Here is a 27061-nt window from a genome sequence, read left to right on the forward strand (position 1 = left end):
TTTTTTTACTCTATTTTCCCTCACATCACCTTAATTCGCTACTTCAGTCATTTGTTATTCCAAGCAATATTATATAAGATCGTATAAACATAATTCTATATATGCGAACATAATTCTATATATGCGAATTATGTTTATCAATGTATTCACAACTCTTTAACTATATTTTCTGTCTTACAACACCCAAGTTCGCTGCCTCAGTCATTTGTAGTGGCAAGCAGAATAAATAACAATTATTGATGAGAACTTGAAGCCATGCCGCCAGAGACATCAGCAAAATCGAAAATGACATTCACGACAAAACAATTTTAATGTAAATATTTCAAATACGTCCTCATGCCGGCCTGGCCCTGTAATGAGCTCTTCAGGTTTGTTAATGATACCACGGACCCTGGGTCCTGGCAGACAGTTAAAAATAGTGTGGTAAGCTTTTTGCCTAGCTACTACTTGTTTCTTACAATTTGTACGGGCGCCAAGACGCTGCCAAAGCGAGATAGAGTGAGAGACAGAGAGAGAGAGAGAGAGAGAGAGAGAGAGAGAGAGAGAGAGAGAGAGATAAATATAATGTAAAGAAAAACAGAAAAGCTGAAGATCGACACAGAAAAACAGAAAACACACACAAACTTGAAGTTGGAGTTAAAGTTGCAGCAAAACTTGTTGCCTGCTTTAATGCATCAATTAAATTTTTTTTTTTAATTATTGTTGTTGCAGTGGGTTTTTGTTCCTGCTTCTCCTGTGCTCCTGTCCTCCTGTCAACGACATGCTGTGCTTTTTTTTTGCTTTTTTGTGGCAAGGCATCTTGGCAAACTGCTTGCGAAGTAATTTTGAAAGCCGTCACTTGTCGACGCCGGGCATCGGCGTGTGTGTTTATTGATATGTTTTCATTATTGAATTAGTTTTTAATAAAAAAAAGCGAAGTCAATTAAGTTAACAAGTTACTACAATACAAGCATTGGCTATATCTTGGCCTCTCTATGTTTGAGGCTATGGGAATAATCGCAATTATGTTTTCATACAAAATTATTATTTTTTTTTGTAGAACTCCTGAAGTGAAAACAAGGCAAAGGTCAGTCATTGAGGCAAGTTCATCAACAAATCGCATTACAAATTAAAGTCAACTCACAAGACATAATTAGTCTTAATGCCAAACTTTTATTATCGGGCATAAATTAATAAACTTGTAAAACTGTTAAAGCATTTCCGTTGCCACGTTCGTTGTCTAAGTCATTTGTTTTAACCCAAAGAAGACAAAATGCTCAGCTCGAGCCTCGGCCACCACGCAACGTCGCATTTGACGCATTCACGCATCGGCTGCCAAAATAATTGTATGGCAAAGCAAATTTGTGCTGTAATAAAAACATTGGAAATATAGCTGAGAATGTTAGAGTAGCAGCTACCCTGTAATTAGATGAAATACTTCGCAAGCTGAAATTAAGTTTCTGAATATATTTAGTAGAATAAGCTATGCAAATACAAAATACAACCAACTTACCTCAGCAGTGAAGTTTAGTGAAGCAAAGATATTTAATATAAAATTCTGTTAGCAAAAACTGCAGCAAATCATCATACCCTTTCAATAAAATTTGAGAGTGGTATGTGGTATCAAAACATAATTTAGTTTGTTGTAATCAACACCCGTCGTCTGCTGAGTCCACACAGAAGCGCAGCCATTAAGTGTGCATGACATTAAATTAGCGCCACAATCAAGGCACAGAAATAATAACTAGAGAAAATAGGCATAAAAACAAAAATAAAGCCCATAATCAAATTATGAGAAGAACGTGAAGGGAAATTTTTTCAAAGTTCTGCAATTAGTTACAGTGCATGATTTTCATTATTTATGAAACGAAAGAGAAACATAAAGTCAAATAACTGAAGTGCCAGCACATTATGCCTGACAAGTCCGAAAAGAGTTAATGCAAAAAGAAAACATCAGCATTTTCAACGGTAATATGATGTTAGGGCCCCAAAAGCTAATGAAATAAACAGGACACGCTCCCTATGTCAGACAATAACTCAAAAATAACACAACTTGGCAAAACTTGTTATGCAACATTCTGAGATACTCTACTCGCTGAGAAGGTATATTCGAAGGGGAGATCAGCGAATATTTCCAACTCTTGATGGAACTGTTGTCAGGTATATAAAAATGATCATGCTTTGAGCTCGTGTTGCACTTCGCTGTTGTTGTCGGTGTTGTTGTTGTTGTCAACAGATGTAGCTCTTGGCATTGACTGTTGTTGGCATCTTGGACTTTTCAATATGACAATTCTTAATATTCTGATGCGGACTGCAAGTGGTTTATACAAGTTTTTCATTTGGTGTTTGGACTCGTCCCGTAAGAGACAGAGAAAGAGATAGAGAGAGACTCGACTGTCATAAAGCTGCACGTTTTAGCTACAGTTGGAGAATCTCAACAATTTTAAAAGTGTGCATTTATGCCAAGTGGCATCTGCGACGGCGTCGGGCGGCCTCAACCTCAGTCTTAGCTCCAGACTTCACCTCAGTTGCTGTTGCAGTTGTCGTTGCAATTTTCGTTGTCGTCGTTCATCGGTTGCCTCCCCTGCCGGCAGTGCGTTTATTAATTAGCAGCCATCCCGATCCCGACACACAAACACACACACAACCAGCTGACAGACAGTCAGAGGCAAAAGCTAAGATTTAGCTGCAATGCAGAGAGACTCGATCTCGGACTCAGACAAACGCACACTTGCCCATTTTTTCTTCAATTAAAAATCGCAAACAGCATTTCAATCGTCTTGACCGTCTGCTGTTGTTGTATTTGTTGTTCTTGTTCTCAGTCGGCAAAAAGAAATTGTTTAAATGCCGGCCGCAAGTTCGCCCCACTGGCGACAACTGGCAACTCCTGTTAGCTGTTTGTTTGTAGCAGGCGAAGGTGTGGACAACGTTGTTGCTAATTTTGCATTTGAATATTTCATAATAATTTTAGAATAGCATAGAATTATCGGAGATACGAGATAACTATCAGAATTTCACTTGATTCTCTATTTAATTGTTTGTTTTTCTTTCAATGTTAATGATGTCACACTATCAACTATATTAGCTTCGAATTATATTAGTAATTTACTTTGTTAATCTTAGTGCTAAGAATACTACATTAGTTTACATTTGTTTATTATTAGTTTCAGAACTACTATACATTTTTGTATATTAAATATTTACATTATCTTCAAAACTACAATTATTATTAGTACTACACTATTACTTAAATTTAATTTAAAGATGACGCTCCAGTGATCCTTATACCGCCTTCACATCCGCAGATCATCAGGCTGTCTGCCTTCTTTTAAAGGCAGCTGCTACCGTTTCTTTTCTTGTGCTCTAATCCAGCGCAACTAATAAACCACAAAATGCTGGCTTAAATCCTTTTTGTGCTGCTCCATGCTGCTCTATAAGCTGTAAGCTGCACGAGGCCAAGATGCTTGGTCGATAAATCAAGACAATAACAAGGATACGCCCAGCATGCACACATTGCGTGGCCACACCTTGAAAAAATAAGCAAAAGGATTAAATTCACTCTCTAACGGAGCGCAAGGAAATCCAAATGCTGCCATACTCCTTCTTAATTGTCTTCAGATTCAAAAAACAAATCCTTTCCGCTACAGCTTACACCCCAAAAGGCCGCAAAGAATGAAAGACAAGACACAACAGCAATCTCGAAGGTGTGTGCGTTGGCATGCAGCATCTAATTTTTTCTTTCCCCTTTTTCGCATCCCTTTCCTTGCTGTTAAAAAAAGAAAAGAAGAAACGCACCAGCATGCTCTACTAAATTCAGCTACCCCCAACCTGGAGAAAGATCTAAACTCTAAACTGATGCGCGCATGCTCGATAACAATATGAAGAAATGTCTTGGCACTTAAGACCCTGCTGATCCCAAAAAAAAAAGAAAGAAACCCTCAAGAAGCAAGCATTCTTCTGCTGCATTCTTGCTAGTCTATTTTTCGGAAATTAAAATGTCTACTCCTACTATTTGTCGGCGAGGGTTCGGCACTCGGATTTCGTTTTTTAGCTCTCTAGGACTATCTATCACCAGCGCCTGCTGGCTGCCTGTCTCCCGGTGATGATGAATGTGCGCGTTCGCCGTCTCTAATTCAATTTATCTTAGACAAAGTCAGCATCATAATGGTTTTCACTCAACTTTATATATAGCAACAAGAGCGCCAGCTGTCCTTCTTTTGTTTTTTATTCGACTCTTCATGTGCTTGTCTCTTCATGTGGAAGACATTGTCAGGAGTTTTTAAATGTCATCTTAGAATGGAGAAAACTATTTGAACAAGAAAAAAGCTACAGTTAAGTGTCCTCGATCCGCAGACTCATTTTCACTAAAAGTATATACAAGTATATACTCAACTAAGAACTAAAATATACCGAACGCTATATTTGGAATATTGATATACTATTATATTTGTCGGAGAGTAAGTAATGCAGATTCGACACACTGACGTCACTGCGCAGCTGTGCGTGCGTCTCGGCACATTGCTGCGTAGTTGTAGGTGCACTTTGGCATTTTGGCAATGCGTAGTTGCTTGTGCGTTTCGGCACATTGTCAATGCGTAATTAAGAGTGTGCATGTTAGATTGCATCATTCTTCATTTGCGCTTTGTCGGTTGTCCGCATTTTGTCGCTTTGCCAAGTACAGTTATTGCGGGGCGACAGCGTTGAGACGCTGTCGCCGAGTGTGGTTCGATGGCTATGGCGTAGACAGTAAAAGGATCGAGCGGGCAGTGTGCTCGTAGAATCGCCTGTGAGAGCATCGAAACTCGCTTCGCGATAATGAATAAACAGACTTCGGTAGAACAGACTCCGACATATTCATAACATAACCATAGAGCACGAAAAATAAACCAGATTATTCAAAAAAGCAACTAATCCCCGTTTTTGCCATATAGAAATAATTTTATTTCTTAAAAATCTTCAGCAATTTTTATCTTTTTTAGTAATCCTAAACACTTTAGTTTTGATTGTATGTACCTCAAATTAATACTTGAGTAACATATGTTACATACACCTTCGGGATAAAGAAAAATATAACAACCTACTACATTACGGGTAGATGGTATAAAAATAAAGCAAAGTATTAGAAACAGATTTTCATTTATTTTTTGGAACCACATAATTTGTTTAGTTTTGTCATTACGGAATACAACATTCATATTATACAAATTATTTTGCCTAACTGCTGATGAATTTTATAAATGCCATTAACAATGACTGCAACACATCACATTAGTCGATGGAATTAATAAAAATTAATCGAGTGTTCCATGTGATGAGGGGCTAGGTGCTCGGCTTGTGGCCGGACTGTTGGCGGGGGGCGTGGCATCGGGACTGCGTCCAATCGGCACCAGCAATGGTCCCATGGGTCGCCTGGCTCGAGGAGCACCGCGTGTGCCGCGACTTACAGGCGTCGATGTCTTGGAGCGCGGTCTTCCCGGTCCGCGTTTGACCAATGAGGCGGATGGTGTGCCCATGGGGCTGGCGAGCACGGGGAAAATGCTAGATGAGTCTGCAAAACGAAACAATTTATAAAAGCGGATTAGTTGAAGTCTGTGATAGAGCCAAAAGGCAGTAAAGTACTCGTCCATTAATGTGAATGTGCATTAAATCCCCTGCTTCAAATGCAAATAAAGCAAATTAGTGCGTAGCTCGTAAATTGCAACAATGTTGTCGCTAATACCCCCCGACGCTTGTGGCTGCACGTTTCGGCAGCGAATCCTGCCACACATCCGCATCCCTTTTGCAGACAACAATGTTGCATACTTTTGGGAGCTTCAATTGTGGCTTTTTAATTGCCGAATCTACACGAGCCAAAAGTGTCCTGTGAGAACACACACTCCACTCAACGTGGCCAAGTGGCATTTATGCAATGTTGCGTTTGCAAAAATACTCTGTAATGGCTAGTGTTGTGGGTATGTGAATCGGACTTCAAATTAATTGATTAAGTGCACAGTTTAGTTGAACATTGTCTTTGATAAATTCTGCAATAGGTGTACCATATTATAAACATGTTCCAATTCGATTTACTTAGACATATCATTAAATGTTTCAGTTATACATAAATTTCCTATCAATTTTTTTATTTACTCCAGTCAATGTTTAAATCTTGTATCAATTGTAAATTCTTTGCAAAGTTGTAAGTTTTATGTTAACATTTCATTTTAATTACGAATTATTTTTTATAATTTTGAACAATGTTTTAGTCACTATCGATTTCTTGTTAAATTTAATTTTGAATTCCCTTCATCAATCAATTTGATTTCCTTTCTAGGATATCCTATAGTCGTTATATCACATAGATGTCTGCACTGCATTTGCATTTGCGATTATGCCTCCATTGAGTACCATGGAGTTTATTTCTGTCACGTGTTGTCTGGCGCTGCCCGCAGCATTTTGCATTGTCCACTTCCTCCACCCCGCGACTACACGATACACCAGCATTTTGGTTATGAGTCTGAGCATTTAAGCCGATTTATGCAATTATCATTTGTCGTGTAAATTTGACATGTGCGCCAGCCAACCAACGTGTTTTTCTGTTTCTGTTTTTCCTTAGGCATTTTCAACTGAAAATTGAACGCGAATTGTGATCAGTGCACAATTTTCTATTTGAGTTTTGTCTGTTGGCTGCATTAATTTCTGGCTTTAAATTTTGAGCAGCTGTTTGCATAATTTGCAATAATCGACAGCTCACTCACAGCTCTCAATTATTGGATATTGAAATGTTAGAGAGATCAATATAAGTTTTGAAACGTGTTTGGGAAATAATTTCAAGCATTACAAATGTGTTAATTGGATACGGAATTGGCAGTTTCTTAATGAAAATTTGTATGAATATTATACAGATTTGTGTTTGTTGTAATGGTGGAATATTTCGTTACATATAATATGAACTTTGAGCGCAGCTAATTATCAACTTTACAAAGGCTTTTCATTATTGCTTTAATTATGTGTACTTTACAGCACTTGATATAACTGATAAATCAGTCACAATTTCAACTTCAAAAGGGAATTGTTTTATACACTTTCGAAAAGGTACAATAAATTTAGTTAGGTAAAGTCGCATTGTAGTTTTTCTCTTTGAAATGAAGAATTATATCTTCTAAATTAGTATTTTTTTTTTCGATTTTTTGATGTTTGGGACTAGTTATGAATTACGTATATTAAATCTTAATAACTTCTCTAAATTTGCCTCCATATATTATATGGATACAAATCTATTTTAAGTGTCATCATGATCGCCAAGAGTATTCACTATTCGTTAGCCTCAAAAATCAATTGCTACCTTCTTGTTTTCCCCACAACATCTACGATAAGGCAGATGCAAATCTTTAAACAAATATTGGTTTGACTGCGGAAAGAGCGAGAACGCTCAAGTAAAGCTCTTTAAAAGGAACGGAGAGTTGCAACCCGATGGGGAGCCAAGTGCACTGGATGCCAATGAATATAATAATAATGATGAGGATCATAATGATAATGGTTTGTGCTGCGCGCTGAAATTGTCACGTACTACAATATTCCCCCAAATAAATGCGGGCAGCCCAAAAATACCACAAGCAATCGAAGGGTAAGGAAAAAAGGGGGAAGTCGACCACAAAGTGCAGAGATAATGCCACTCAAGTGGCAGCAATTGCTGTTGCTACTGCTGGTGAAGATGCAGCACACAAATACTTGTGTATGTAAGCATGTAAAAGGCAGGCGATAAACGTGATTATGACAGCGATTAGCGACAAGTGACACTCGAGAGTCCGCGACGGTAAAAAACCAGGAAGTGGTTCAATAACAACAGCAACAACAACAACAACAAAAAAAAAACTCGCCACTTACCTTCATCGTTTTGTGGCACGGACGGGCCACTTGCAGCCTCAGCCGCCGCTTCCTGCTGTGGCGGCAGCGGTGATGTGGTTGTTCCAGTTGCAGTTCCAACCGCTGGCGACGTCGTCGGCGTCGGCACGCGCTGCAGCGATCCATGGCCACCGCCGCGTCGTGTGCTGCCACGTGGTCGTCCTCGCTTCGTGCCGCGCGGGTGGTGACGTCGCCGCACCGACGAAATGCCGCCAAAATCGCCCAGGAAGTCTGCAATAAGAATTATGGGTTTTATTGATTAATTGGGGTACTTTTTTTATTTATTTATTTTTTTTTTTTTTGGTTTCTCCTCATTTTGCCTTTTTTGCGGTTCCCATTAAACAGCTGGCACAAAGCAACCACCCGGCAAAACAAACAGCGAGCTCGTTATAAACAAACAACGAACTCCAATATATTATTGCCGAATTCTCCTTTTATTTTTTTGTTACATTTTAACAGCACATTTATCTAATTTTATGCCATAAATTCACTCATTTCGGCGCCAGCAATTATGCGGTTCTCTGTGGCAGCCGAAAAGCTATTACTTAAGCAACTGATACGCTTATGGATATCTTATTTTAGCCAGCTGACAGAGGTCAGAGTTCAAGGAGGAGTGACACATCTCTGCGTAGTAATTTTTTGTTACAAATTTTAGCATATTTAATAAATTCCAAATGTCCGAACATTATGGCTTCTTACTTTGTGTAGCCTTGTAATTAAGTTCAATGCAACTAATAACTAGAAATAGGTCAGATTAGGTGTTTAAATTAAAGATGATCAAATACACCAAACATGTAAAAAGACTTTTGAAACGGTTATTGGATGCACCATTATTTGAATACCTAAGTCACAATATTAAAAATAGATTACAATCAGAGTAGCTTATTATGTTTTATCTAAACCTTTTACATTTTGAGCTTAGTCAAAAAATGTTAAGAAATTAATATTTTAATTGAAAGGCTTGTCTTTTTAATAAGTGTTCAACTAAAATACCTAAATCTACCTATATTGTTTTAAATGAAAATATGCTTAATACATGCTGTTATATTGAGTGATATGAATTTGTAGTAGATTTTCTCGTAAAATAAAATCGGTTTCTTTACCCAAATATTTTCTTCAATACTTGCTGCAACCTATCAAGCTTTAGATTAGTTTACTGGACTTGATCACATTAAAGATTAAATATAACGTAATAAATATTAGAGAATCCTTTTCTTGCGTAAATCGAAAATCGTCAATCAAAACACCCACTTCAGATGACACTCAGTTGAATGGCAGCAGCTGCTCTGCAACATGTAATATGTGTCATGACCATATTTGTACTTAACGTGTTACATTTTCTTAGCAAGGCCTAAACACAAATTCCTGTCAGCAAAGAGCAGAACAAGTCGAAAACTGTAGACCTTTCATCGTGCAGGGTTCAAGAACCACTCTACTGAATGCGAATGTGAATCTCAATGTGAATGTGAGTGCATATTTTATTTGTGTATAGACAGCGCGCAACGAGGTTTTCCTTTTGTTTTTGTGTTAGTTTTGTTTTTTGTTTTGGTATTTCTTCCCTTTGACTTAACTGTAAATTGCATAAATAAAACAAAGTCAACAAGAGAGACGGGCAACAAACAACTGACGAACAACAATGTGGTTGTTGTTCCACTTGTTGTTGTTGTTGATGTTGTTGTTGTCGTTGTCTCGTTGTCGCATTGGCGACATTGCTAGGCGCTTGTGCTACGAGTATTTTGGTATGCAACGCAAGTGCAGCAACATCATCACAATCCCAATTCCAATCAACATCAACACAGCAGCAGCAACATCATGATCTTCGTCTCGTCTCGACCAACTCGCTCATGATCAACTTGCGTCTCGTCAGTTAGACGATAATGATGATCATCATTTCTGCCGCTAGACGTCGTAGTCGTCGACTAGTTGGCCCCTTTGTGGCATTGCCAACAACTTGCAACAGTTTTTAATGAGACTCCCAGCTCTCGGGGCCCCAACAATCCATCCATCCAGCGCCTCAATCGAGAGCGAGTGCCAAAAAGGAAATATACAATATATATTGAATTGCCATGCCCTGTGTGTGCCATAAGTTTTATCAATAATATTCAATCCGAAGGCAATCCTTTTTTCCATACACTATTTACTTTTTTGGGCAATTTGTTATTTCGCTTGTTGTCTATTGTTATTGTTGTTGCTGTTGTTGTTGCTTTGCATTTGCCATGGATTTCGGTCAAACGTTGCGCGGCATTGCAGCAAGTCACAGAAATTGTCAAAAGTTTCGCTTTTTAGCAGAATTTACCCCCAAAAGTCATCGAAACGGTTGCAGAGAAAATAATATGAATAGGCAAAGGGAATCGACTATGAAATGCTCTACAAAAAGGAACCAAAAGTTGCCTTACAATATAATAGTTTTATGGGTAAAAGTAATAGTTGTAGTTTTATATATGTACATCAATAATTCCAATAAATTTATATAAAAACCCTTTTTTTATCGATAAGATAATCTGTACCAGAAAAGTAGAGAAGATTGCTTCGCATATTGTAATAATAATGTGTCCAAAGTTAAGCTTTCTTTACAAACTTTCCTCAATACTTAAGGACTTGTTGTGCAGCGCATGTTTGGCTGTTATTGATAATATTTCGACTACTATTTTACAAGGTAGAACACGTATTTATGATTGATAATAAACATTTTCGCTTTTGTTTGTTGCCAGCAAAGTTGTTGGCCCCCTCCCAACATATTGTGCATTAACACGAAACGTCAGGCAGCAGGAAAATCAGATACATTCGACTTAAGCAACTTAAAGACATGAATGTACTTTGCTGCGCATAATCGGATTTTAGAAATCATTCATTCAATTATCTAATTGATTTGACTGATGATCATTTGTGAACCTTGATCCTGTCTTGGCCCAATGTGACGCATGTTTGCTACGCTCGATAAGCAGACATTTGGGCAGAGAATCCAAGAGACGCCAAGATACCAACGAGAGAAGCACAAAGTCTGCCACAATGGCATTCATTGTGGCTGCTCACCTTTGACTGCCAGAGACGACTCTAATGCGCCTGCCATGACTAAGTGCGCCGCCTTACTTTGCCTTCGCCTTAGTCTTGGCCAGAGTTTTTTTTTCTTGCTGTGTGTTACGGCTACTGTAATCAGCGTGAAATTGCTGGCAATTGTAGATTGCAAGATTGGCTACCTTATTGTATGAATGTGAGATTATGATTTACTACAAAACTGAACAGCACAGAGAATTTTACATTTGCCAAATAATAAGGGAATACTTGACTTTACATATAGAAATATTCAAACTCGGGACGAGACACAGGCTTCGACAGATAGATCAGTCGTATTTGATGCAATCTCCAGCCGCGTGGCGTAAACTTCTTGCGCTTCGGTGGCGGTTCATCCAACGCCGCCACAGGCTTCTCTGGTATGGGACAATGCGGTGGATTTGGTGGCATTATATGCGGCTTGGCCAGGCTGAGAATGCGCGCTGTGGGACGCGCTTTTAACGCTGATGGACGCACTGGAAACCGTAACTGAGCCCAATAGTCATCCTCGATATCCTTGTTCACAAAACAGCAGGGCATAAAGGGTCCTCGGAAGGGTCGTCCCTTGTCGTGTTTCGCTGGCTGTCCCCACACAATGACCGGCGAGTAGTGAAACTCTTCGCGATAGTAAACATGCTTTGGGGTCACTTTGCGTGGCAGCGGCTTCGATAGGTTCTCCATTTTCTCCATTAACTCTTCCATTTCCATTTCTCGCTTGGCCCGCGCACATGGTAATATCTTTTCCGTACAGGGCACAGGTTGTTCCACCATGGGCACTTCCTTGGGCATGGCTTTCTCCAGCGCCCACTCAAAGAACTTGCGCCAATCCTTCTTCGACATGGGTCCCGCTTTCTGCCAGCGTGTCAACTGGCGTTCCACTTTCGGACGACATCGTTTCACGGGACGAGCATTGCGCTCGACCCATGCCACCCACGATGGTTCGGGAGGAGCGTTCTCATCCTTGTCACCTCCATCAGCCTCACGAGGCTCGTCCTCGTTACTCATTTTGTGTTATGCAAATCAACTTTATACTTTAAATTTTAAAAAAATGTATATATTTATACTCAATTTTTTTTTGTGCCGCTAAGCGTATGTTTTTTTGTAGACGTTTATGAAAATAATGCCGTAAAATTAGTATTAGCCAGCAAGGCAAGGCATGCTATTGGCAGTCTTAAAAACACTGATATATTGGAATTGATTTATAAATTCGACTAGTTTTTTGCCATTTAAGTCAAGGCGTTAAAGTTAGAATTTCATTTCGGAATTTGAATGTGAAAGATGTAAATAGATTTGGTTTACAAAAGCCGAACTGTGTGGGTTTGTATTTTAATAGTTCTTCTACAAAATGTTACTTGTATAAACTGAAATAGTTTTTCTATGAAGTAAAGGTATAACAATTTAAATTTTAGATAAAAGGATGATATATATATAAAGCTTCAAATAATGGTAAGACCAAATTATATACTAACAAAGAAGAAAGCTACAGTCGAGTCTGTTCGACTGAGAGATACCCGCTCCCATTTTGAATATAAGAAAAGTAGTCCGGGCCTTTTCATATAAACACCAAATTAATATACCACAAAAATATTAAAACATACCAAAGGCTACAGGTATATTTATATAGTTCAAAATATACCATACAATGCAAAATATACCAGATTGTCAGACGTATTAAGTAGCGGCTTTTCCCATACGAAAGTATTTCTTAAGTAACTCACAATACAATTTTTATCTGATCATAATCAAATTTTAAGGAACCATAAAGACTATAGTTACTTTTGCTTAGTTAGTGCCCATTTAAATTCTGCGGGGATGCGAGCTAGGACAATATAAATCAACTAATAGAATAATAGATTACATATTATATTCAAGCTAATACTCTTCTCATTACCCTAACAAAAACATACAAATCTTTGCAATGTAAAAGTGTTTGTGTATTTAAACAATGAAATTAGACAATATTCACTTATCAAGTTGGATTCATTGAGCAGCAACTCCCTGACTTACTGACATACATTAGACAAAAATGTATCGTCTATCATCTGTCAGTAACCCATCGAATTGCTATACATTGAATCTGTTCTTTGGCTGAGCATTCGATTTTTGCACCTACAGCATCGACAGATTTCCAGTTCAGCCAGCACACGTCGATTCGGCCTAGCTAAATACTCGAGTCGAGACAAATGCATCCTCCACTGATTTAAAGTCATTTTCGTCCGCTTACGCGGCATATTTTCCCAATCTATTGGGATGGGACAATGTGGCTTTGGCGGATAGACACGCGGTTGGGCCAACTCAATGATTTTCTGTGTGGGTTTTGCTCGCAGCGCATTTCTTGAGATGGGAAAACGTAAATTTGCCCAGAAGGCCGCCTTGACATCCTCGTGCTGAAAGCAACAGGGCACAATTGGCATCGGCCAAGGACGCCCGCGTTCCGGTTTCTTTTGTGGCCGTCGGTAATCGATTTGTGGTCGAAATGGAAACGGTTTTGGGGGTGGTGCAACAAATTTATCGCGCTTGTAGCGGGGAACACTCAATTCATCGAATTTTTCCTGCAATCGCTTTTTCTTCTCTTGCCTCTCCTTTTCTTTGGGCTCCACACAAAAGAATACACCAGGTATAAAAGTGCGAGACTTTCGTTTGGGTTTCTCTATTGATCTCTGATAATTGACACCGCCATTTGTTTCCACCCATTTGTAGAAATTAACCCATTGCTGCCGGCTCATGGGTCCAGCTTTTTGCCAACGCGTCGGTTCCATTCTTGGACCAGGCGAATATCTTTGTTTTGGCAGCGCATTGCGATTAACCCATTCTAGCCAACTGGGCTGTATGTTGCTGATCGAGCTCATTCTTTCACTTAGTGTGCCGTTAATTTTGACTTTTTGTCCAAACTCGTTAAAAACCTACAATTTGATATAATTTTCGAATAATGTTTTTTCAATGCTCTGCATTGTTTTTTTCAAAGCAAAAAAATACTCGGAAATTTATATCAAACGAAACTTTTACATTTTAATGAGAAATCAATGTCTGGTTTAAGGGCAATAGAACATGACAACAAAAAGAAACTAACTATTTGGTAAGCTAATTACAAGTACTATATCCTCACAGTTGCCAATCGTTTTTGTGGTGGTACTAAGAGCAACATCTGCCTTGGCATTTTGAGGGTTGTATCATTAAGTAAATGTAGCGTAAAATTGCTTTTGTTTCCGCCGCCAGCTCCACTCGATGCCTTCGATGTGTCCCGATGGCATATGTGGTGTCAATTTCACACATGTTATGAGCACTCTGCGGTTGAGTGTGAGTTACTCACACACGCACACACACATACAAACAGTCGCACACTCAGATTGATGACTTTGAACTTGGTCTGAGTGTTGTCCTTAGAGTAAAGTAACAGTTCCGGCAACAGGAAATGCCCAACAAGCAAGCGAAGGAGGGCAACAAAAAACACAACGCAACCAAAAAAAAGTGACTTGTGAATTATTAAAATTCTGCTGGCATCGATAATACTCGCTTGGCTACTGCGTTGGCTAACACGAAAGCAAAAGCAGGCAGAGAGAGAGAGAGAGAGAGGCATGTGGTAAGAGGACAGAAAGGAAACCAAAGCAAGTAAAAAGAGCCAGACACAAAATCGTGGTTCGACCAGCTAAGAAACTGGCGACAACAAATCATGACAACGGTAACCAACAAACTGCCGACGACGACGATAGCAACAACGATGTGGCGACATGAAGGCAATGCTGTTGCAAGTGGAAGACGACGACGACGACGGCGGCGGCGATGCACATCATCAAATGCAACACGCGGCAGCCTGGATGATAATGAAGATGGGCGACAATGCCAGCAAGCGGGCCAGCAAACGACGACGACGACGACGACAAACACAACAACGTTAGAAAGGTACTCGCAACAATCACAAGGCAAAAAGTGCGATCAATTGCAATGCGCACCGAATTTCAATTGGGCATCGACGCAAGTCGCAAGAACCAAGATCGAAGAACGCAAGCCAGCGCAAAGCTTTTGTAATGGATGTCGAATGGCATTCGAGCAAAATACAGCTGCTATTGATGATAAAACAGCAGCAAGAACGAGGTAAACTTATATTGGAAGAGTGCCAGTTAGCCAAGCTCATCCAACTGCGATCGGTTCAATTCATAGTTGTCTTCGGTGTCGTCGTCGTCGTCGTCGTAAGGCAGTCGGACAATGACTACAAAAGGAATTGGGTTATGACCTCGAATGCGTGTCGCCAGCATTATTGTGTTGTGCTCCTCTCTTCTGCAACTGCTTCTTCTTCTTTTTCCTGGCCAGGAGTGCGTGATTAAGCCGTTTGCTTTGTGGCTGGGGAAATATGCAACTCTTTTCAAATAACATACTTGCTGTTGCCGGATTTATTCGAATAGATGACAAATATTTTGCAGAATTCCAACAGTTGCATATGAATTTCTTGTGCTTTGAATATATTTATCATAGTTTTGCAATTCAAAGTAGTTGAAAAATTGCCACCAAAAGTTCAAATAGTTCTTGAATTATAATGTAGAGATCATTACAGACTTACTTTTATATCATAACATTAATGGATACCAAAGTTAAATATTCATTGAAAGACATGAAATACTTTCTGCAAGAACTATTAAATAACTGGTAATAAAAAAGTGATATTCTATAATTAGTACACTAAAATATAATGAAAATAAAAAGTAAATATTCGTATAAAAAATTTCCAAATTAGTAATAAATGAATTCTTTATACTATATACTATGTAATATTTAGAATTATTACGACGTTATTCTTTCATTACTAATAAATAACAATTATAAATTATAATGTTAAAGAAGTTTAACAATGTCGACTTCCTACATTGTAAAACTTCTTTAACAAATAGAGATTACAAATATACGTCATAACTTGATCCCATTATTGAGTTTTGTAAGCGTTGTTTATTTATTCCTTTTGCAAAACTTCAACAGCAAATATAATATATAAATATGTTAGTTGAGTTCTAAGTTTACATTGCTCACAAGTTGTTTTGTTTTCCTAGCTGCAATCTGCTTAATTTAAAAACCAACTACAATATTTCGAGTTTGAACTTAACATTGTAGTTACTTTTTGTTATCAATAGCAATTACAAAATCCATATCGCAAAACTTTTTTAACTAATGGAACTTGTAAATATGCAAATTGAGTTCTTAGCAAATAACTGTTGTAACATAACTCATGCCCATTGCTCAAAAATACCTTCACTAATTATTTGATTTAAGAACCGTCGAAAATTCTCGCATTTAAATGAAATAAACGCCAATTTGCAGTTAAGCAAAAGCAAATACCGAAACAAATTCTATACTCAAAGTGCGCCTGAATGTTATGCATTTGCTCATGTTTAAGTTTTCTCGTTGGAAATACTTCACATTGAGTAAATATGATTAACCAATTTAAGTCAAAACCACTTTAATTATAAAGTTTTAAATCAAATGGACAAGTGGCAACTGTGATCACGATTGCAACCGTCAATCGGATCACAGATACATCTATACACACATGCATCAAAAATATATCTTAAACTGCGAGAGGAACGCGGGGTGCAGAGATCGAAGTTCTGGCCTGCGAGGCACGTACTCGCTCTGGGCGCTATGGGGGCCAATAAGGTGTAAATTTATGCTCGAACGACAGTAAAAAGAATCCAAATAACAATAATAAATACACGACTCAAACGCAGCCATTAGCAAACGAGCCTATGCAATTTATTGTTAATTTTTATTAAAGCTCAACAAAACGCACATATTTCGTATGCCAACATTTCAGATTCTTTTTTTTCTTCACATGAATTTTGTAATTATTTGTAAGCTGTGTGAATTTTTGTGGCCAATCAGCGTTTTTGTTCGCAGTTTTTTGATTTGCTGCCAAGATTTAAGCGTAATTGTAACTCATGGCTAACGTGTATTCTATGAGAGACTTTTTTTTGTTTTGGTCTGTTGTTTTGTTTGTTATCCATTATTTATTTATTTATCGTTTATCGTTGTTATTGTCTTGTTCTTTGGGAGTTTTGCACCTTGTTTTACAACTGTTTCTTTAATTATTTATATGTATCACAAGTTGCAAGTTGACAAAGTGGACAAGGATCTTACTCCACAGCTAATGAATAATGAATACGCTCTGTGTGCCACATTCAATTGGGCGTTGTTTGCCAGACAGATAAAGTATCTGTTGAATGCAGTTGTTGACTGTTGAGAAAGTAATCCGTATCTTTTTGCACAATCAAAAACAGAAATGAAGTGCTGTGACTTGGCACGTGTCCATTTGAAAATGAAATGAACTGCGAAACTTAAATCAAAATCAATTAAGAAATAGTTTTACTCTCTTTCGTTACACAATGGCCAGAAGCAATTTGAATGCCTTGCACGATGTCTAGGCAACCGGATGATTTGTGGACTCACTTGCGACTAGTATTGTGTAAAATTAACCCACATTTCTGGCGCCGTTTGCCAAGAAAATGCGAAAAATTGTTTACAATCAACAGGCAAGAGAAAAAACAATCCTGCCTGCATAAAATTAAATGTGCTCTCAGCGGGTAAAACGTAACGAAAAACTGTGAAGACTCCGTTGTTATGGACCACATTAAGTGTCTGTATCATGGAATGCAGTTAAGTAAACTCCGTTCGTGAAGCAAAATCTCTTAACTTTTAACTAGTGTCGAGTGCGTGAGGCACGCGTAATTGGATGAACTCTCAAGTAGTTAGTTAGGGTTGCGTCTCAGACCGGATGTGAAGTGCAGCAATGAGATTCTTTAAGCAGCTCTTGTTGAGATTCTTAAAGCATAATTAAACTTATTCAAAATTGCACTTTGAGCTAGATAAATACTTGATACCGTGATTGCAAATCAAATATTTGATATTTCAATTCAATTACTTAATTGGTAACTTTTTATAATAATTGATATTTATTTTCTTTTGCTATTCGATAAATCAATAAATTTTGCCCCGTCTTTCTTTCGTAGCTAATTTTAATTATTAACAACTATAAAAAAAGCGAACTTAAATGCCAAACAGCTCGTTTGAGGCAATGAAATGTGAACATATCAATAAAAGACAAATCCGTTGGCTCAATTCGTATTCTCATGACAATTTCTCATTTTGGCCCACAACAAACAGCAAATAAATGTACACAAAAAAAAAAGGAAGACGGCGAAATTACGAAATCAAGGCAAGAGAAGAGGTAAAACAACAAAAACAAAACTCGAAACGAGTAACACAATTTATGTAGCCAAAACACGTGAAGCCATTGATTAAATTAGATGTTTTCATTTGCCAAGCCCTGCATTCAGCAAAAGAAAAAAACGCCAATGAAATGGCATATAAAAAATATTTATGAGCGCCTCGTTTTTTGTTTGTGGTATTTTAATGCACTCTCGCTATAGAGTGGTAGTAAGCCAAGCAAATCAATAGGCAAAAAAAAAAAAAAATAAAAGCGACTCCAACTAACTGACAAGCGAACCGCATTCGAGGAACATAATCAACTGGCAGCAAATGGCAAACTCTGACAGCGAGTGCGCGATATTAAATTGGGTTGCGTACGTGGCCAAAAAACAAAAAGAAAACAAATGCGGCAAAAAATCTCAGAGTTTGCCATTACAAATGAAAACGTTATCAACCGACAGGCTAACAAGAGCAACGACATACGCTTAAATTTGTTACGATCGCATTGTAAACCCATCTGCGAAGCAGTTAACCAGGCAAATAGTCAAAGCCAAAGACAAGTTGGAATCAGTTAGCAGGTTGTTGGCTGTGGTTGTTGCCTCTTGTTTGTTGTCTCGTTGCCTGTTGCCAAATCTGTTGATGTTGCACTTGTCGTGCTGTTGTTGCGTACTTTTCAACGTCTTGTACTTTCGATTGGTTAATTGTTAAACAAATTTCAAATTTTATTTATATTTGCGCTCTTTTATTTCGAATGCAAATTGCATGCGGCAAACAAGTTGCAATCATTAAGTTTGCTGTTGGTTGGTTGTTGCTGGTAGTTCTTGTTGCACATCCCACATGCAATTTGCAACTCATAACAAACGGGCCAAGTTGTTTGAAGCCAACTCACTCAGCTGTTCGACCGCATTCTGCGATGCCTTCGCGATGCCAATTGCCAAATCATTTGAATTATTAATTACAAAGTGATTGGAATATGTTAAGAATTTGTGTTGCATGTTGCAATACAGTTTGTTAAATGGGTCTTATGTGAACTGACAGCGAGTGCAAATATTTAAAAAAAATACTTGAATAAATTGCAATTTAATTTAAATAAAGGAAATAGGTTTATGTATGTTATAAAGGGAATTATATTTAATATAAATTTGGTACTCACTCATTGAATCGTTTTGCGACAAGCCACTTGGACTATCGCCATCGACAACTAAAGCCTCATTATCGGAATCATTGTCAGCTTGCGTCGGTTGCTGCAGTTGCTGTTGCAACACACATGTTGCACCTGGCACATAAGTCTCTTGGCTGAGTATTTGGTTGGTGCTGTCGGTGCCAGCGCTGGATGTGGATGACGCAATGCCAACATCAATTGAATCCTCATCCAGCTCGTGTTTAATGCGTTTGCTGCAACTGGCGCCGTCCTCTTCATTGGCCGCAATTGTAATGCCACCCATATTAACGTCCTAAAAATTATAATTGTAATAAAAAAAATACATTTTAGTATAACAATAACGATCAATTAGCATTTTTATGAGCAACGGAAATAAGGCTGAAGTATGTGCATAGTTTTGTTATCTAAATATTCCACCCCAACCTCAAGTGCTAACTGGGCCCAACCCTAGCTAAAGGTTTCACTTTATAATTTATGCCTCACTCTGCTGTTGTAGTTCTTCTTGTCGGGTTGATCAGCTACAAGGTCTAAGAAGTTTCGGGAACTGGAAATGAGGACATGCTTGAGGGGTTAGCTGGACTGTGGGGTAGATTTTCAACAGTTTTGCATAAAATTTGTACAGATTTCGTTGGCAATTATCAAGATATGCAGCACAGTAGCTACTACTTTGGATTACACTTGTTATTGTTGGGAGTGAATAGTTAAAGTTCAACTTGCATCTGGCTCAATGCAGCATAGAGCACACACTAATGAGGCTAAGTGGTTGTTCGGTCTGGAAAACCGTTAAAAACATGTAACAACTGTGACACAGAACGAGTGCAATCAGTTCCAAGTGAATCATTTTAATGCGAGTATAAATAGAAAGAAAGCATATCTATGGTTAATGCCACTTAACCTCAAACTTGAACTGGCAAACAGTAAATGAATTGACAGCCAGACGTTGCAGTGCAAGAGGTAGCACACAGCAAGAGGAAGCATGCAACAAGATGGCTGCGTGCCATAAAAAGTACTTATAGATTGTGGTATATGAACTTGACTGCAAGTCGAACCCCTCCAAACCGACTGAGAGTGAAGCACACAGAGACCCCTAAGAGTAGAACTCATCCAAAAACTTACAGCATAGAGAGGCCAGAGAGAAAAGAGTAAAGACAAAACAAGAAACAGAAGAAGAAACAAAGCAATGAAAAAGAAAAAGAGGCAACAGACCATAATCAGTGTTCCATTGAACGCACAAAATCATTTAGCGAAACCGAGAAGCGAGAAGGTGGGCTGCACCACCAAGCAAAAGGTACTTGAAACTGTTTTCCAAGAGCCCAAGAGCCAAACGAGAGTTGGACGCAAGTCCGAAGTTGGTTAGAGCAGCGAGTGTTTGCTTTAGACAACACGATGGGGAAGACGAACACAACCCAACACAACACAACACTTGGATGAATGAATATTGTATATAGGCAGCAATAAGAGATCCAAAGCTGGCAGCAAGTTCAAAGCACGCTACGTAGCAGACCAAGACAAGCCCAGTGCGATGAGTTGAGTCTTGTAGCAAATTGAATTGTCGTTGCTGCTGCTGCTGCTGTTGTTGTTGCTGCTGTTGCATGAATCACGTGACCATGACCACCGTGCACAGTGCCCAAGTAAGAACAACAAAAGCCAGACTCAATGCTGTGTATCTCTATATGGCCAAGTCGCAATTTGAACTTCACTTAAAAGATCATTTACTTTCATTGAGAGACTGCGCAACTTGTCGTCGCATGTAACAAGTGTAAACTTGGTCTAATAACCTGGCCATTAACAGCCATTCGAATCATGCGTTAAAGCGACAAAACTCCTCTCTCGTAATAGCTACAAATACTTTCTTGTACTCCAACCGGAAGTCTTTAGATTACGAATTCTTTTTCGCTTTTGTCCATTTTGGGCATTCGGTATTGGGCATTGGGCTTTGCACTTACCTTATTTGGCCGCCGTCGTTTGCGTTCATTCTGTGTTGCAGCTGCGCCTGATGTTGCCGCTGTTGCCGTTGTAACGGGGAGCTGGATGCAGTAGCCTCCTCTTTAACTTGCAGCTTTGCTTCCTGGCGATCTGTTAACAGAGAATATACATCAAGAGTTACATAATTAGGTCAGCTTTTTGACTTTAGCAAAACTTACATTTCATTTCAATTTCTTCGTCATCCAAAAGCAAAGACACAACTTCTTTGGGCTTCAGCGTATCGGGCTTGAAGTTACCGCCACTTATAACCATGCGTTGAATCTACAAAAGAAGCAGCGATAAATATTAACATTAATATATGCATAAATTGGTTCAAAAATCTTAAAAGAACTATGCGCCAGGAAGTGAAATGAAACACGTCGAAGCGCCAAGGGGATTTTCTTCCGCTCTTCGTCGGTCTAAGCACTTTAATATGATAATCAAGGGTTCGGCAATTAAACTAATAAATGCAGACAGTAGGCACTACAATGGCCAAGTGTTTGTGTATATATAGAAGAGAACTTAAAGGCGTAACCAAAATGTCGCCTAACCAATTGTATAATTAATTTCCGGTATCGTTTTACCCCCCCCCAAACAATGAATGCAGTGTCGTGTACAAGTGTTTCATGTGTGCGGCTCGTGTTTCATTTGCCAGTTTTTGAAAAAGGCGCAACAATGCGCCAAAGGGAAGTCCACGCACGTGCCTAATATGCGGCTAAACAATGCTGCTGGAACCCCAAGCAATTGCTTCGTTTTTGATAAATAAGAAAGAAGTACAACACAAAAAGAGTTTTGCGGTTTCCTGGCACTCAAGTCAGTTTTTTTTTTTTTTTTTTTGCTTACCTCGCTCTTTTCTCGTGCTCGCTGCAAAATGCGTTCCTCAATCGTTCCCTTGCAGATCAGACGGTAAACGGTCACCTGTTTGGTCTGGCCCAAACGATGGGCTCGATCCATGGCCTGTTGGTCCACGGTGGGATTCCAATCCGAATCATAGAAGATAACCTGTAAGTAACATAAGCATAAGAGAAAAAGATTAAATATCATCCTTGGTTCTATATTCGAATTTTAAATGAATATGCAAATGCGTAGAAGACACCCACATCCTTTCGCTATCCTTTTGATATGCATATCTCAAACATAAGAAAGGAAAAATACCGATACCGGGCTCTTTGGTAATCCACTTTATTGTGTCACGATTTTCTACGCCTTTCCTGTTTTTCCTCACACAAGAAAAACTCTTTTTCTTTTGTATGCGCTGCATGTGCAGAGTGCAAGTGTGCAGCGATTTTTATTTAAGGGTTGCCATTTCCGGCTCTGATAAACCTAATTATATTGAACATTGGATTTAGAACACGTGTTGGCTGATGAGTGTTCTGTATTGTTCCTTTTTTTAGGATAGCATTTCCGCTTAATAGACATGGTCTGCATTTCATTTAAATTGAGATAAAGCCACTGATAGTTCAGCCTTAACATAAAATAGATTGTGACTTGGGGGAGTAAACATAGAAAACATTCTTAAATATTTTGCGAACATCGAACATCTAATTTTCAACTCAATTTATAATGCAATTTCAATTTGATTTAATTTAATTTATCAATAATTTAACTTTCACTTGACAATCACCAAAATTGTATATCTTTTTTAAGAAGCTAAAGTATATAGTTAAAGTGTATCTTAAACTGAAAATATAGAATTATATTTAAAATTATAAACTTTTGCAATGCTTTTGCGTTCACCGTACATAATCGCAGTGTATATTTGATCTTTTCAAGCAAATAATCTAATTTAACTGCTACAAATTTATGTCACACTTTTCTGCTTATAAAAAGATGAGCTAATAAGTTCCTTCAACATTAGTTTGTTGGCGTCGAATCGATAAGAACTGAGTGCGATGAAGCTGAATCTTGTGTATTTGTTGTTGCTCAGTCAATTGACTTTCATTTTGGCAGCGTTCATGGATATCGTTGAAAAATCAATGTGGATTGAACAAAAAGTGGATCATTTCAACAAGAGTGACAAACGAACGTGGCAAATGGTAAGTTTAATCACAAGTTGATCTATGAATAATAATAACAATAATCATGACTTTAGCAATATTTGGCGAGTGATACATTCTTTAAGCCTGGTGGACCGATAATTATCAATATAAATGCAGAATGGGAAATGGTGCCAAAAAATCATTTTTTTGGAATGTATTTTGAGCTTGTTGAAATTTTCAATGCGTATGCATTTGAAACCGAGCATCGATACTACGGTAGAAGTTGGCCAGTCCAGTGAGCTCTAATTAATGAGAATATCTAGAAAACAGTTTCAAATTCACTTTATTTACAGAAATATGACAGTTGAAAACCTACAATATCTTACTACGAGGCAAGTACTAGCCGATCTGGCACATTTTATAAGACAACAGAAGGCCACAATTCCAGAGATAGCTAATTCTAAAGTCATAATGATTGGATGTTCGTATGCTGCCAACTTGGTCACATACTTTCGCAAGGACTATCCAGAGCTAATCGATGGTGGCTGGGCAGCGGGGGCGGGACTTGCCTATCGGCTCGATTATTCGGGTAATGTTCGATGTGAAATTTGACTGCTTAATATAATTAATTTGTTTCTTCAGATGGTTATGTGAGTGCTGGCAAATCATTACGAAAATTCGGAGGAGATGCTTGCTATGATCGTGTCGAGCACTTTTCCAAAACATTTTTGAATCACAAAAGGCAGAAAAGCGATACCTATAAAATGTTGAAGTTACTAAATTTGGCTGAATATTTTGAAGATATGCGTAGCATTATTTTAGTACATGCACAACATCGCAAGTGAGTGTCTTTAATTGCAAACTATAGATTTATTAATTATATAATACTTTTCTTTTTACAGTGCGACTGGAATGCAAAAGTTGTGCAAAAATATTACATCAGTTGACCCGAAGAATATTAATGAGTTCGGCCGATTACTAAAGTTATTCCAATCACAAACAGTTATTGACCATACGGATAAAGTTAAAATGATAAACTTCAATCCCAAATATGCAGGTAAGTTAAGTTATTGATACTGAAAGCAACAAGGATCACAAGCGAATCTTTTCAGCTCGTCAAAATTTTTATCAGACTTGCAGTGAGTTTGGTGACATTTTCTCCACAAGTTCACGACATCAACCTTTTGGAGATACTCATCCGTTTGGCAAACAAGTAGCAAAGTGTAAAGAGGTCTTTGGGCCCAAATTCACCATCGATTATATCAGTGGCAAGGTTGATGAAATCACTGCAAAATATGGAGCTCAACATCCGAATGTTGATCATATTTATTTCACAAAAGCCGAAGATGATCCTTGGCGTTGGGCGGGCATCACCGATGAATGTGCTACAATCATACCAGGTACAACTTAATGTCGATTGCAAATAAGTTTATACTATATATTTGATTCATAGGAATTGGACACTGCAAAGAACTGAGAGCACGTGCGCCAACCGATTGGCCAACAACTTCAGCGGCTCAGCAAAAAGCCATCGATTTGATAAGGGACTGGATAAATGGCAATGGCACAACGCGCGAAACTCTAATCAAATGTTAAACGTGAATGTTAAAAATAAATTATCAAAATTGTCTATCGATTGCTAAGCGATAGCTTCGCTAATTAACAATGATGTAGAGCACGCTATTTATGCCTTATCGATAAGTATTATCAGTTGAAATGGAGTAAAAACCAACTAAGGTTAGACTAGCACAAAATGATTAACACACCGCATGACAATTGTGTTGAGGTTTTAGGCCAACAATGTTGTGCTGTTGTTTACAACCTCTTAGGCGATAATACCCTAATTAATTGCATGCCTCGATAAGATTTGCCTATAGCGCTAAGCGTGAAGTATTAGCTACTCGCTGTGAAACTTTAGCCACAGTTGTCGATCAATACACAACGATGGCACACGGTGTAATCGCAATAACGTTGGCACTGCTAACACTGGGTTATTCCCAAGTTAATGCTAACATATTCCAGCAGACATTCAAGCAACTGCATCAGGAGCCACCGGTGCCAGCAAATCAGAATCGTGCCGATGAGGTGCAAACATTGTGGATTGAACAGCAGTTGGATCACTTCGATGATGCCGAAACTCGCACCTGGCAAATGGTAATGAATCATGCATTGCATAATCATTGAAAGAGTACTAAGAATACGTAACTTTTAATTGCAGCGCTACATGCTGAACGATGTGTTCTTCGAGGCTGGCGGACCGCTGTTCATTTTCCTTGGCGGCGAGTGGGCTATTTCGACAGGATACGTTACTGGTGGCCACATGTACGATATGGCCAAGGAGCACAAAGGACTTTTGGCCTACACCGAGCATCGTTACTATGGCGAAAGCAAGCCATTGCCGTGAGTTGTAATCAAGAGAGATTAGATTGATTAAGTTAAAAATACTTGTTGTTCTACAGTGACTTGTCCAATGAGAACATCAAATACTTGCATGTGAAGCAAGCGCTGGCTGACTTGGCGCATTTCATACGCACGAAGAAGGCAACCTATGAGGGTTTGAGTGACTCTAAAGTCATCATTGTCGGCGGCTCTTACTCGGCCACCATGGTCACCTGGTTCAAGAAAACCTATCCCGATTTGGCCACCGGTGGTTGGGCATCCAGTGCACCACTCTTTGCCAAGGTCAACTTTGTAGGTAAGTACAAATATGGCAATATTATTATTGAAAACTTATTTACGCTTAAATTTTCTTAGAATACAAGGAGATTACGGGTCAGTCTATTGCCTTGATGGGCGGCTCTGCCTGCTACAATCGTATTCAGAATGGCATTGCTGAGTTGGAGACAATGCTTGCCACAAAGCGTGGTGGCGAGGTGAAGGCGCTACTCAAACTGTGCGAAAAGTTCGATGTGTACAGCGATCTGGATGTCTGGACACTGTTCAGTGAAGTCTCTGATATCTTTGCAGGTGTTGTGCAGACACACAAGTGAGCTTAGAATTAAATAGTTGTAGACTTTGTTTAATTCGAATTTTATGAATTTTCTAGTGCTGGCCAAATTGAGGGCGTTTGTCAGACAATCTTGTCGGAGAGCAGCGATTTGATTGGTCTCAGCAAGTATTTGTTGACTGTGTTTGCTCAAAGCGGTGGCAATTGCTACGATCCTCAGTTATGATGCCATACTTGCGCCACTTCTGGAGTCCAGATACACTGGCAACATTAGTAAGTACTCAATACTCTTCTGACGCTATTCATTTACTTATTGGGAGTACATTTTTGCAGTGCGTCAATGGATCTATCAGACTTGCAATGAGTATGGCTGGTATCAAACTTCAGGTTCAGCTGCTCAACCCTTTGGCACCAAGTTCCCTGTCACTTACTATACCACAATGTGTGCCGATGTTTATGGTTTGCAGTACAGCAATTCTTTCATTGCCGACAAAGTGGCGGAAACTAACGAATACTTTGGCGGACTTGAACCGAATGTGGAGAATGTTTACATCACTCACGGCCAATTGGATCCCTGGCGGGCCATGGGCATTCAAAACGAAACTCAGGCCACCATCTTACCAGGTGAAGATTGGGAAAGTGATTAACTGTTGTGAAATAACTAAATATATGTAATATTTCAGAGTATGCTCACTGCAAGGACTTTGGTTCGATCAGCGCCAGCGACTCCAGCGAAATGCGTGCATCAAAGGAACGTGTCGCTGAATTGGTGCGTCAATGGTTAAATTGAAGTTTGCCACATCTATTTTAGTAATTGTGTTTAGCGATAATGATTATCTATAAATGTGTGTATTTATGACTACAATAAACGGATCATGTGGAAATTTTGAAACATTTTACAGGCTT

At 38.7% G+C, this 27061-nt stretch overlaps 5 protein-coding genes across 5 annotated transcripts in view; 2 read left to right on the forward strand and 3 right to left on the reverse strand.

Moving 5' to 3' along the window:
• Positions 1 to 5127: 5127 nt before the first annotated feature.
• Positions 5128 to 27061, reverse strand: part of LOC117575931 (chromatin-remodeling ATPase INO80) — a 52430-nt gene continuing 30496 nt past the window's right edge. Inside the window, 7 exon segments of the mRNA XM_052007812.1 lie at positions 5128 to 5527; positions 7843 to 8091; positions 19256 to 19556; positions 21211 to 21257; positions 21293 to 21340; positions 21409 to 21511; positions 22073 to 22231. Coding sequence (XP_051863772.1) covers positions 5271 to 5527; positions 7843 to 8091; positions 19256 to 19556; positions 21211 to 21257; positions 21293 to 21340; positions 21409 to 21511; positions 22073 to 22231 — 1164 coding nt within the window. The 3' untranslated portion in view covers positions 5128 to 5270.
• Positions 11055 to 12082, reverse strand: LOC117575942 (uncharacterized). The gene has a single exon (XM_034260402.2). The coding sequence runs from the start codon at positions 11914 to 11916 to the stop codon at positions 11149 to 11151; it is 768 nt and encodes a 255-aa protein (XP_034116293.2). The 5' UTR covers positions 11917 to 12082; the 3' UTR covers positions 11055 to 11148.
• Positions 12824 to 14222, reverse strand: LOC117575940 (uncharacterized). The gene has a single exon (XM_034260401.2). It carries the CDS (start codon positions 13758 to 13760, stop codon positions 12957 to 12959), a length of 804 nt encoding a protein of 267 aa, XP_034116292.2. The 5' UTR covers positions 13761 to 14222; the 3' UTR covers positions 12824 to 12956.
• LOC117575937 (putative serine protease K12H4.7) lies at positions 23097 to 24867 on the forward strand. The gene is made up of 7 exons (XM_034260398.2): positions 23097 to 23265; positions 23322 to 23503; positions 23562 to 23797; positions 23851 to 24049; positions 24111 to 24265; positions 24321 to 24608; positions 24662 to 24867. Exons 1-7 carry the CDS (start codon positions 23122 to 23124, stop codon positions 24802 to 24804), a joined length of 1347 nt encoding a protein of 448 aa, XP_034116289.2. The 5' UTR covers positions 23097 to 23121; the 3' UTR covers positions 24805 to 24867.
• Positions 25119 to 27049, forward strand: LOC117576719 (putative serine protease K12H4.7). The gene is given in 8 exon segments (XM_034261739.2): positions 25119 to 25362; positions 25427 to 25608; positions 25668 to 25903; positions 25963 to 26194; positions 26255 to 26369; positions 26371 to 26428; positions 26489 to 26779; positions 26839 to 27049. Coding segments are annotated over 8 exon segments (1431 nt in total). The 5' UTR covers positions 25119 to 25152; the 3' UTR covers positions 26946 to 27049.

Source organism: Drosophila albomicans, chromosome 2R (genome assembly GCF_009650485.2).
Source record: "Drosophila albomicans strain 15112-1751.03 chromosome 2R, ASM965048v2, whole genome shotgun sequence".
Taxonomy (NCBI): domain Eukaryota; kingdom Metazoa; phylum Arthropoda; class Insecta; order Diptera; family Drosophilidae; genus Drosophila; species Drosophila albomicans.

Excerpts from the sequence above, each read along its gene's own strand:
- LOC117575937 (XM_034260398.2), top strand. The coding sequence starts at position 23,122 with ATGAAGCTGAATCTTGTGTATTTGTTGTTGCTCAGTCAATTGACTTTC. Across the intron at positions 23,266-23,321 it reads ACAAACGAACGTGGCAAATG|CAATATTTGGCGAGTGATAC; the intron begins GTAAGTTTAATC and ends TCATGACTTTAG. Across the intron at positions 23,798-23,850 it reads CTATCGGCTCGATTATTCGG|ATGGTTATGTGAGTGCTGGC; the intron begins GTAATGTTCGAT and ends TTGTTTCTTCAG.
- LOC117575940 (XM_034260401.2), bottom strand. The coding sequence starts at position 13,760 with ATGAGCTCGATCAGCAACATACAGCCCAGTTGGCTAGAATGGGTTAAT.
- LOC117575942 (XM_034260402.2), bottom strand. The coding sequence starts at position 11,916 with ATGAGTAACGAGGACGAGCCTCGTGAGGCTGATGGAGGTGACAAGGAT.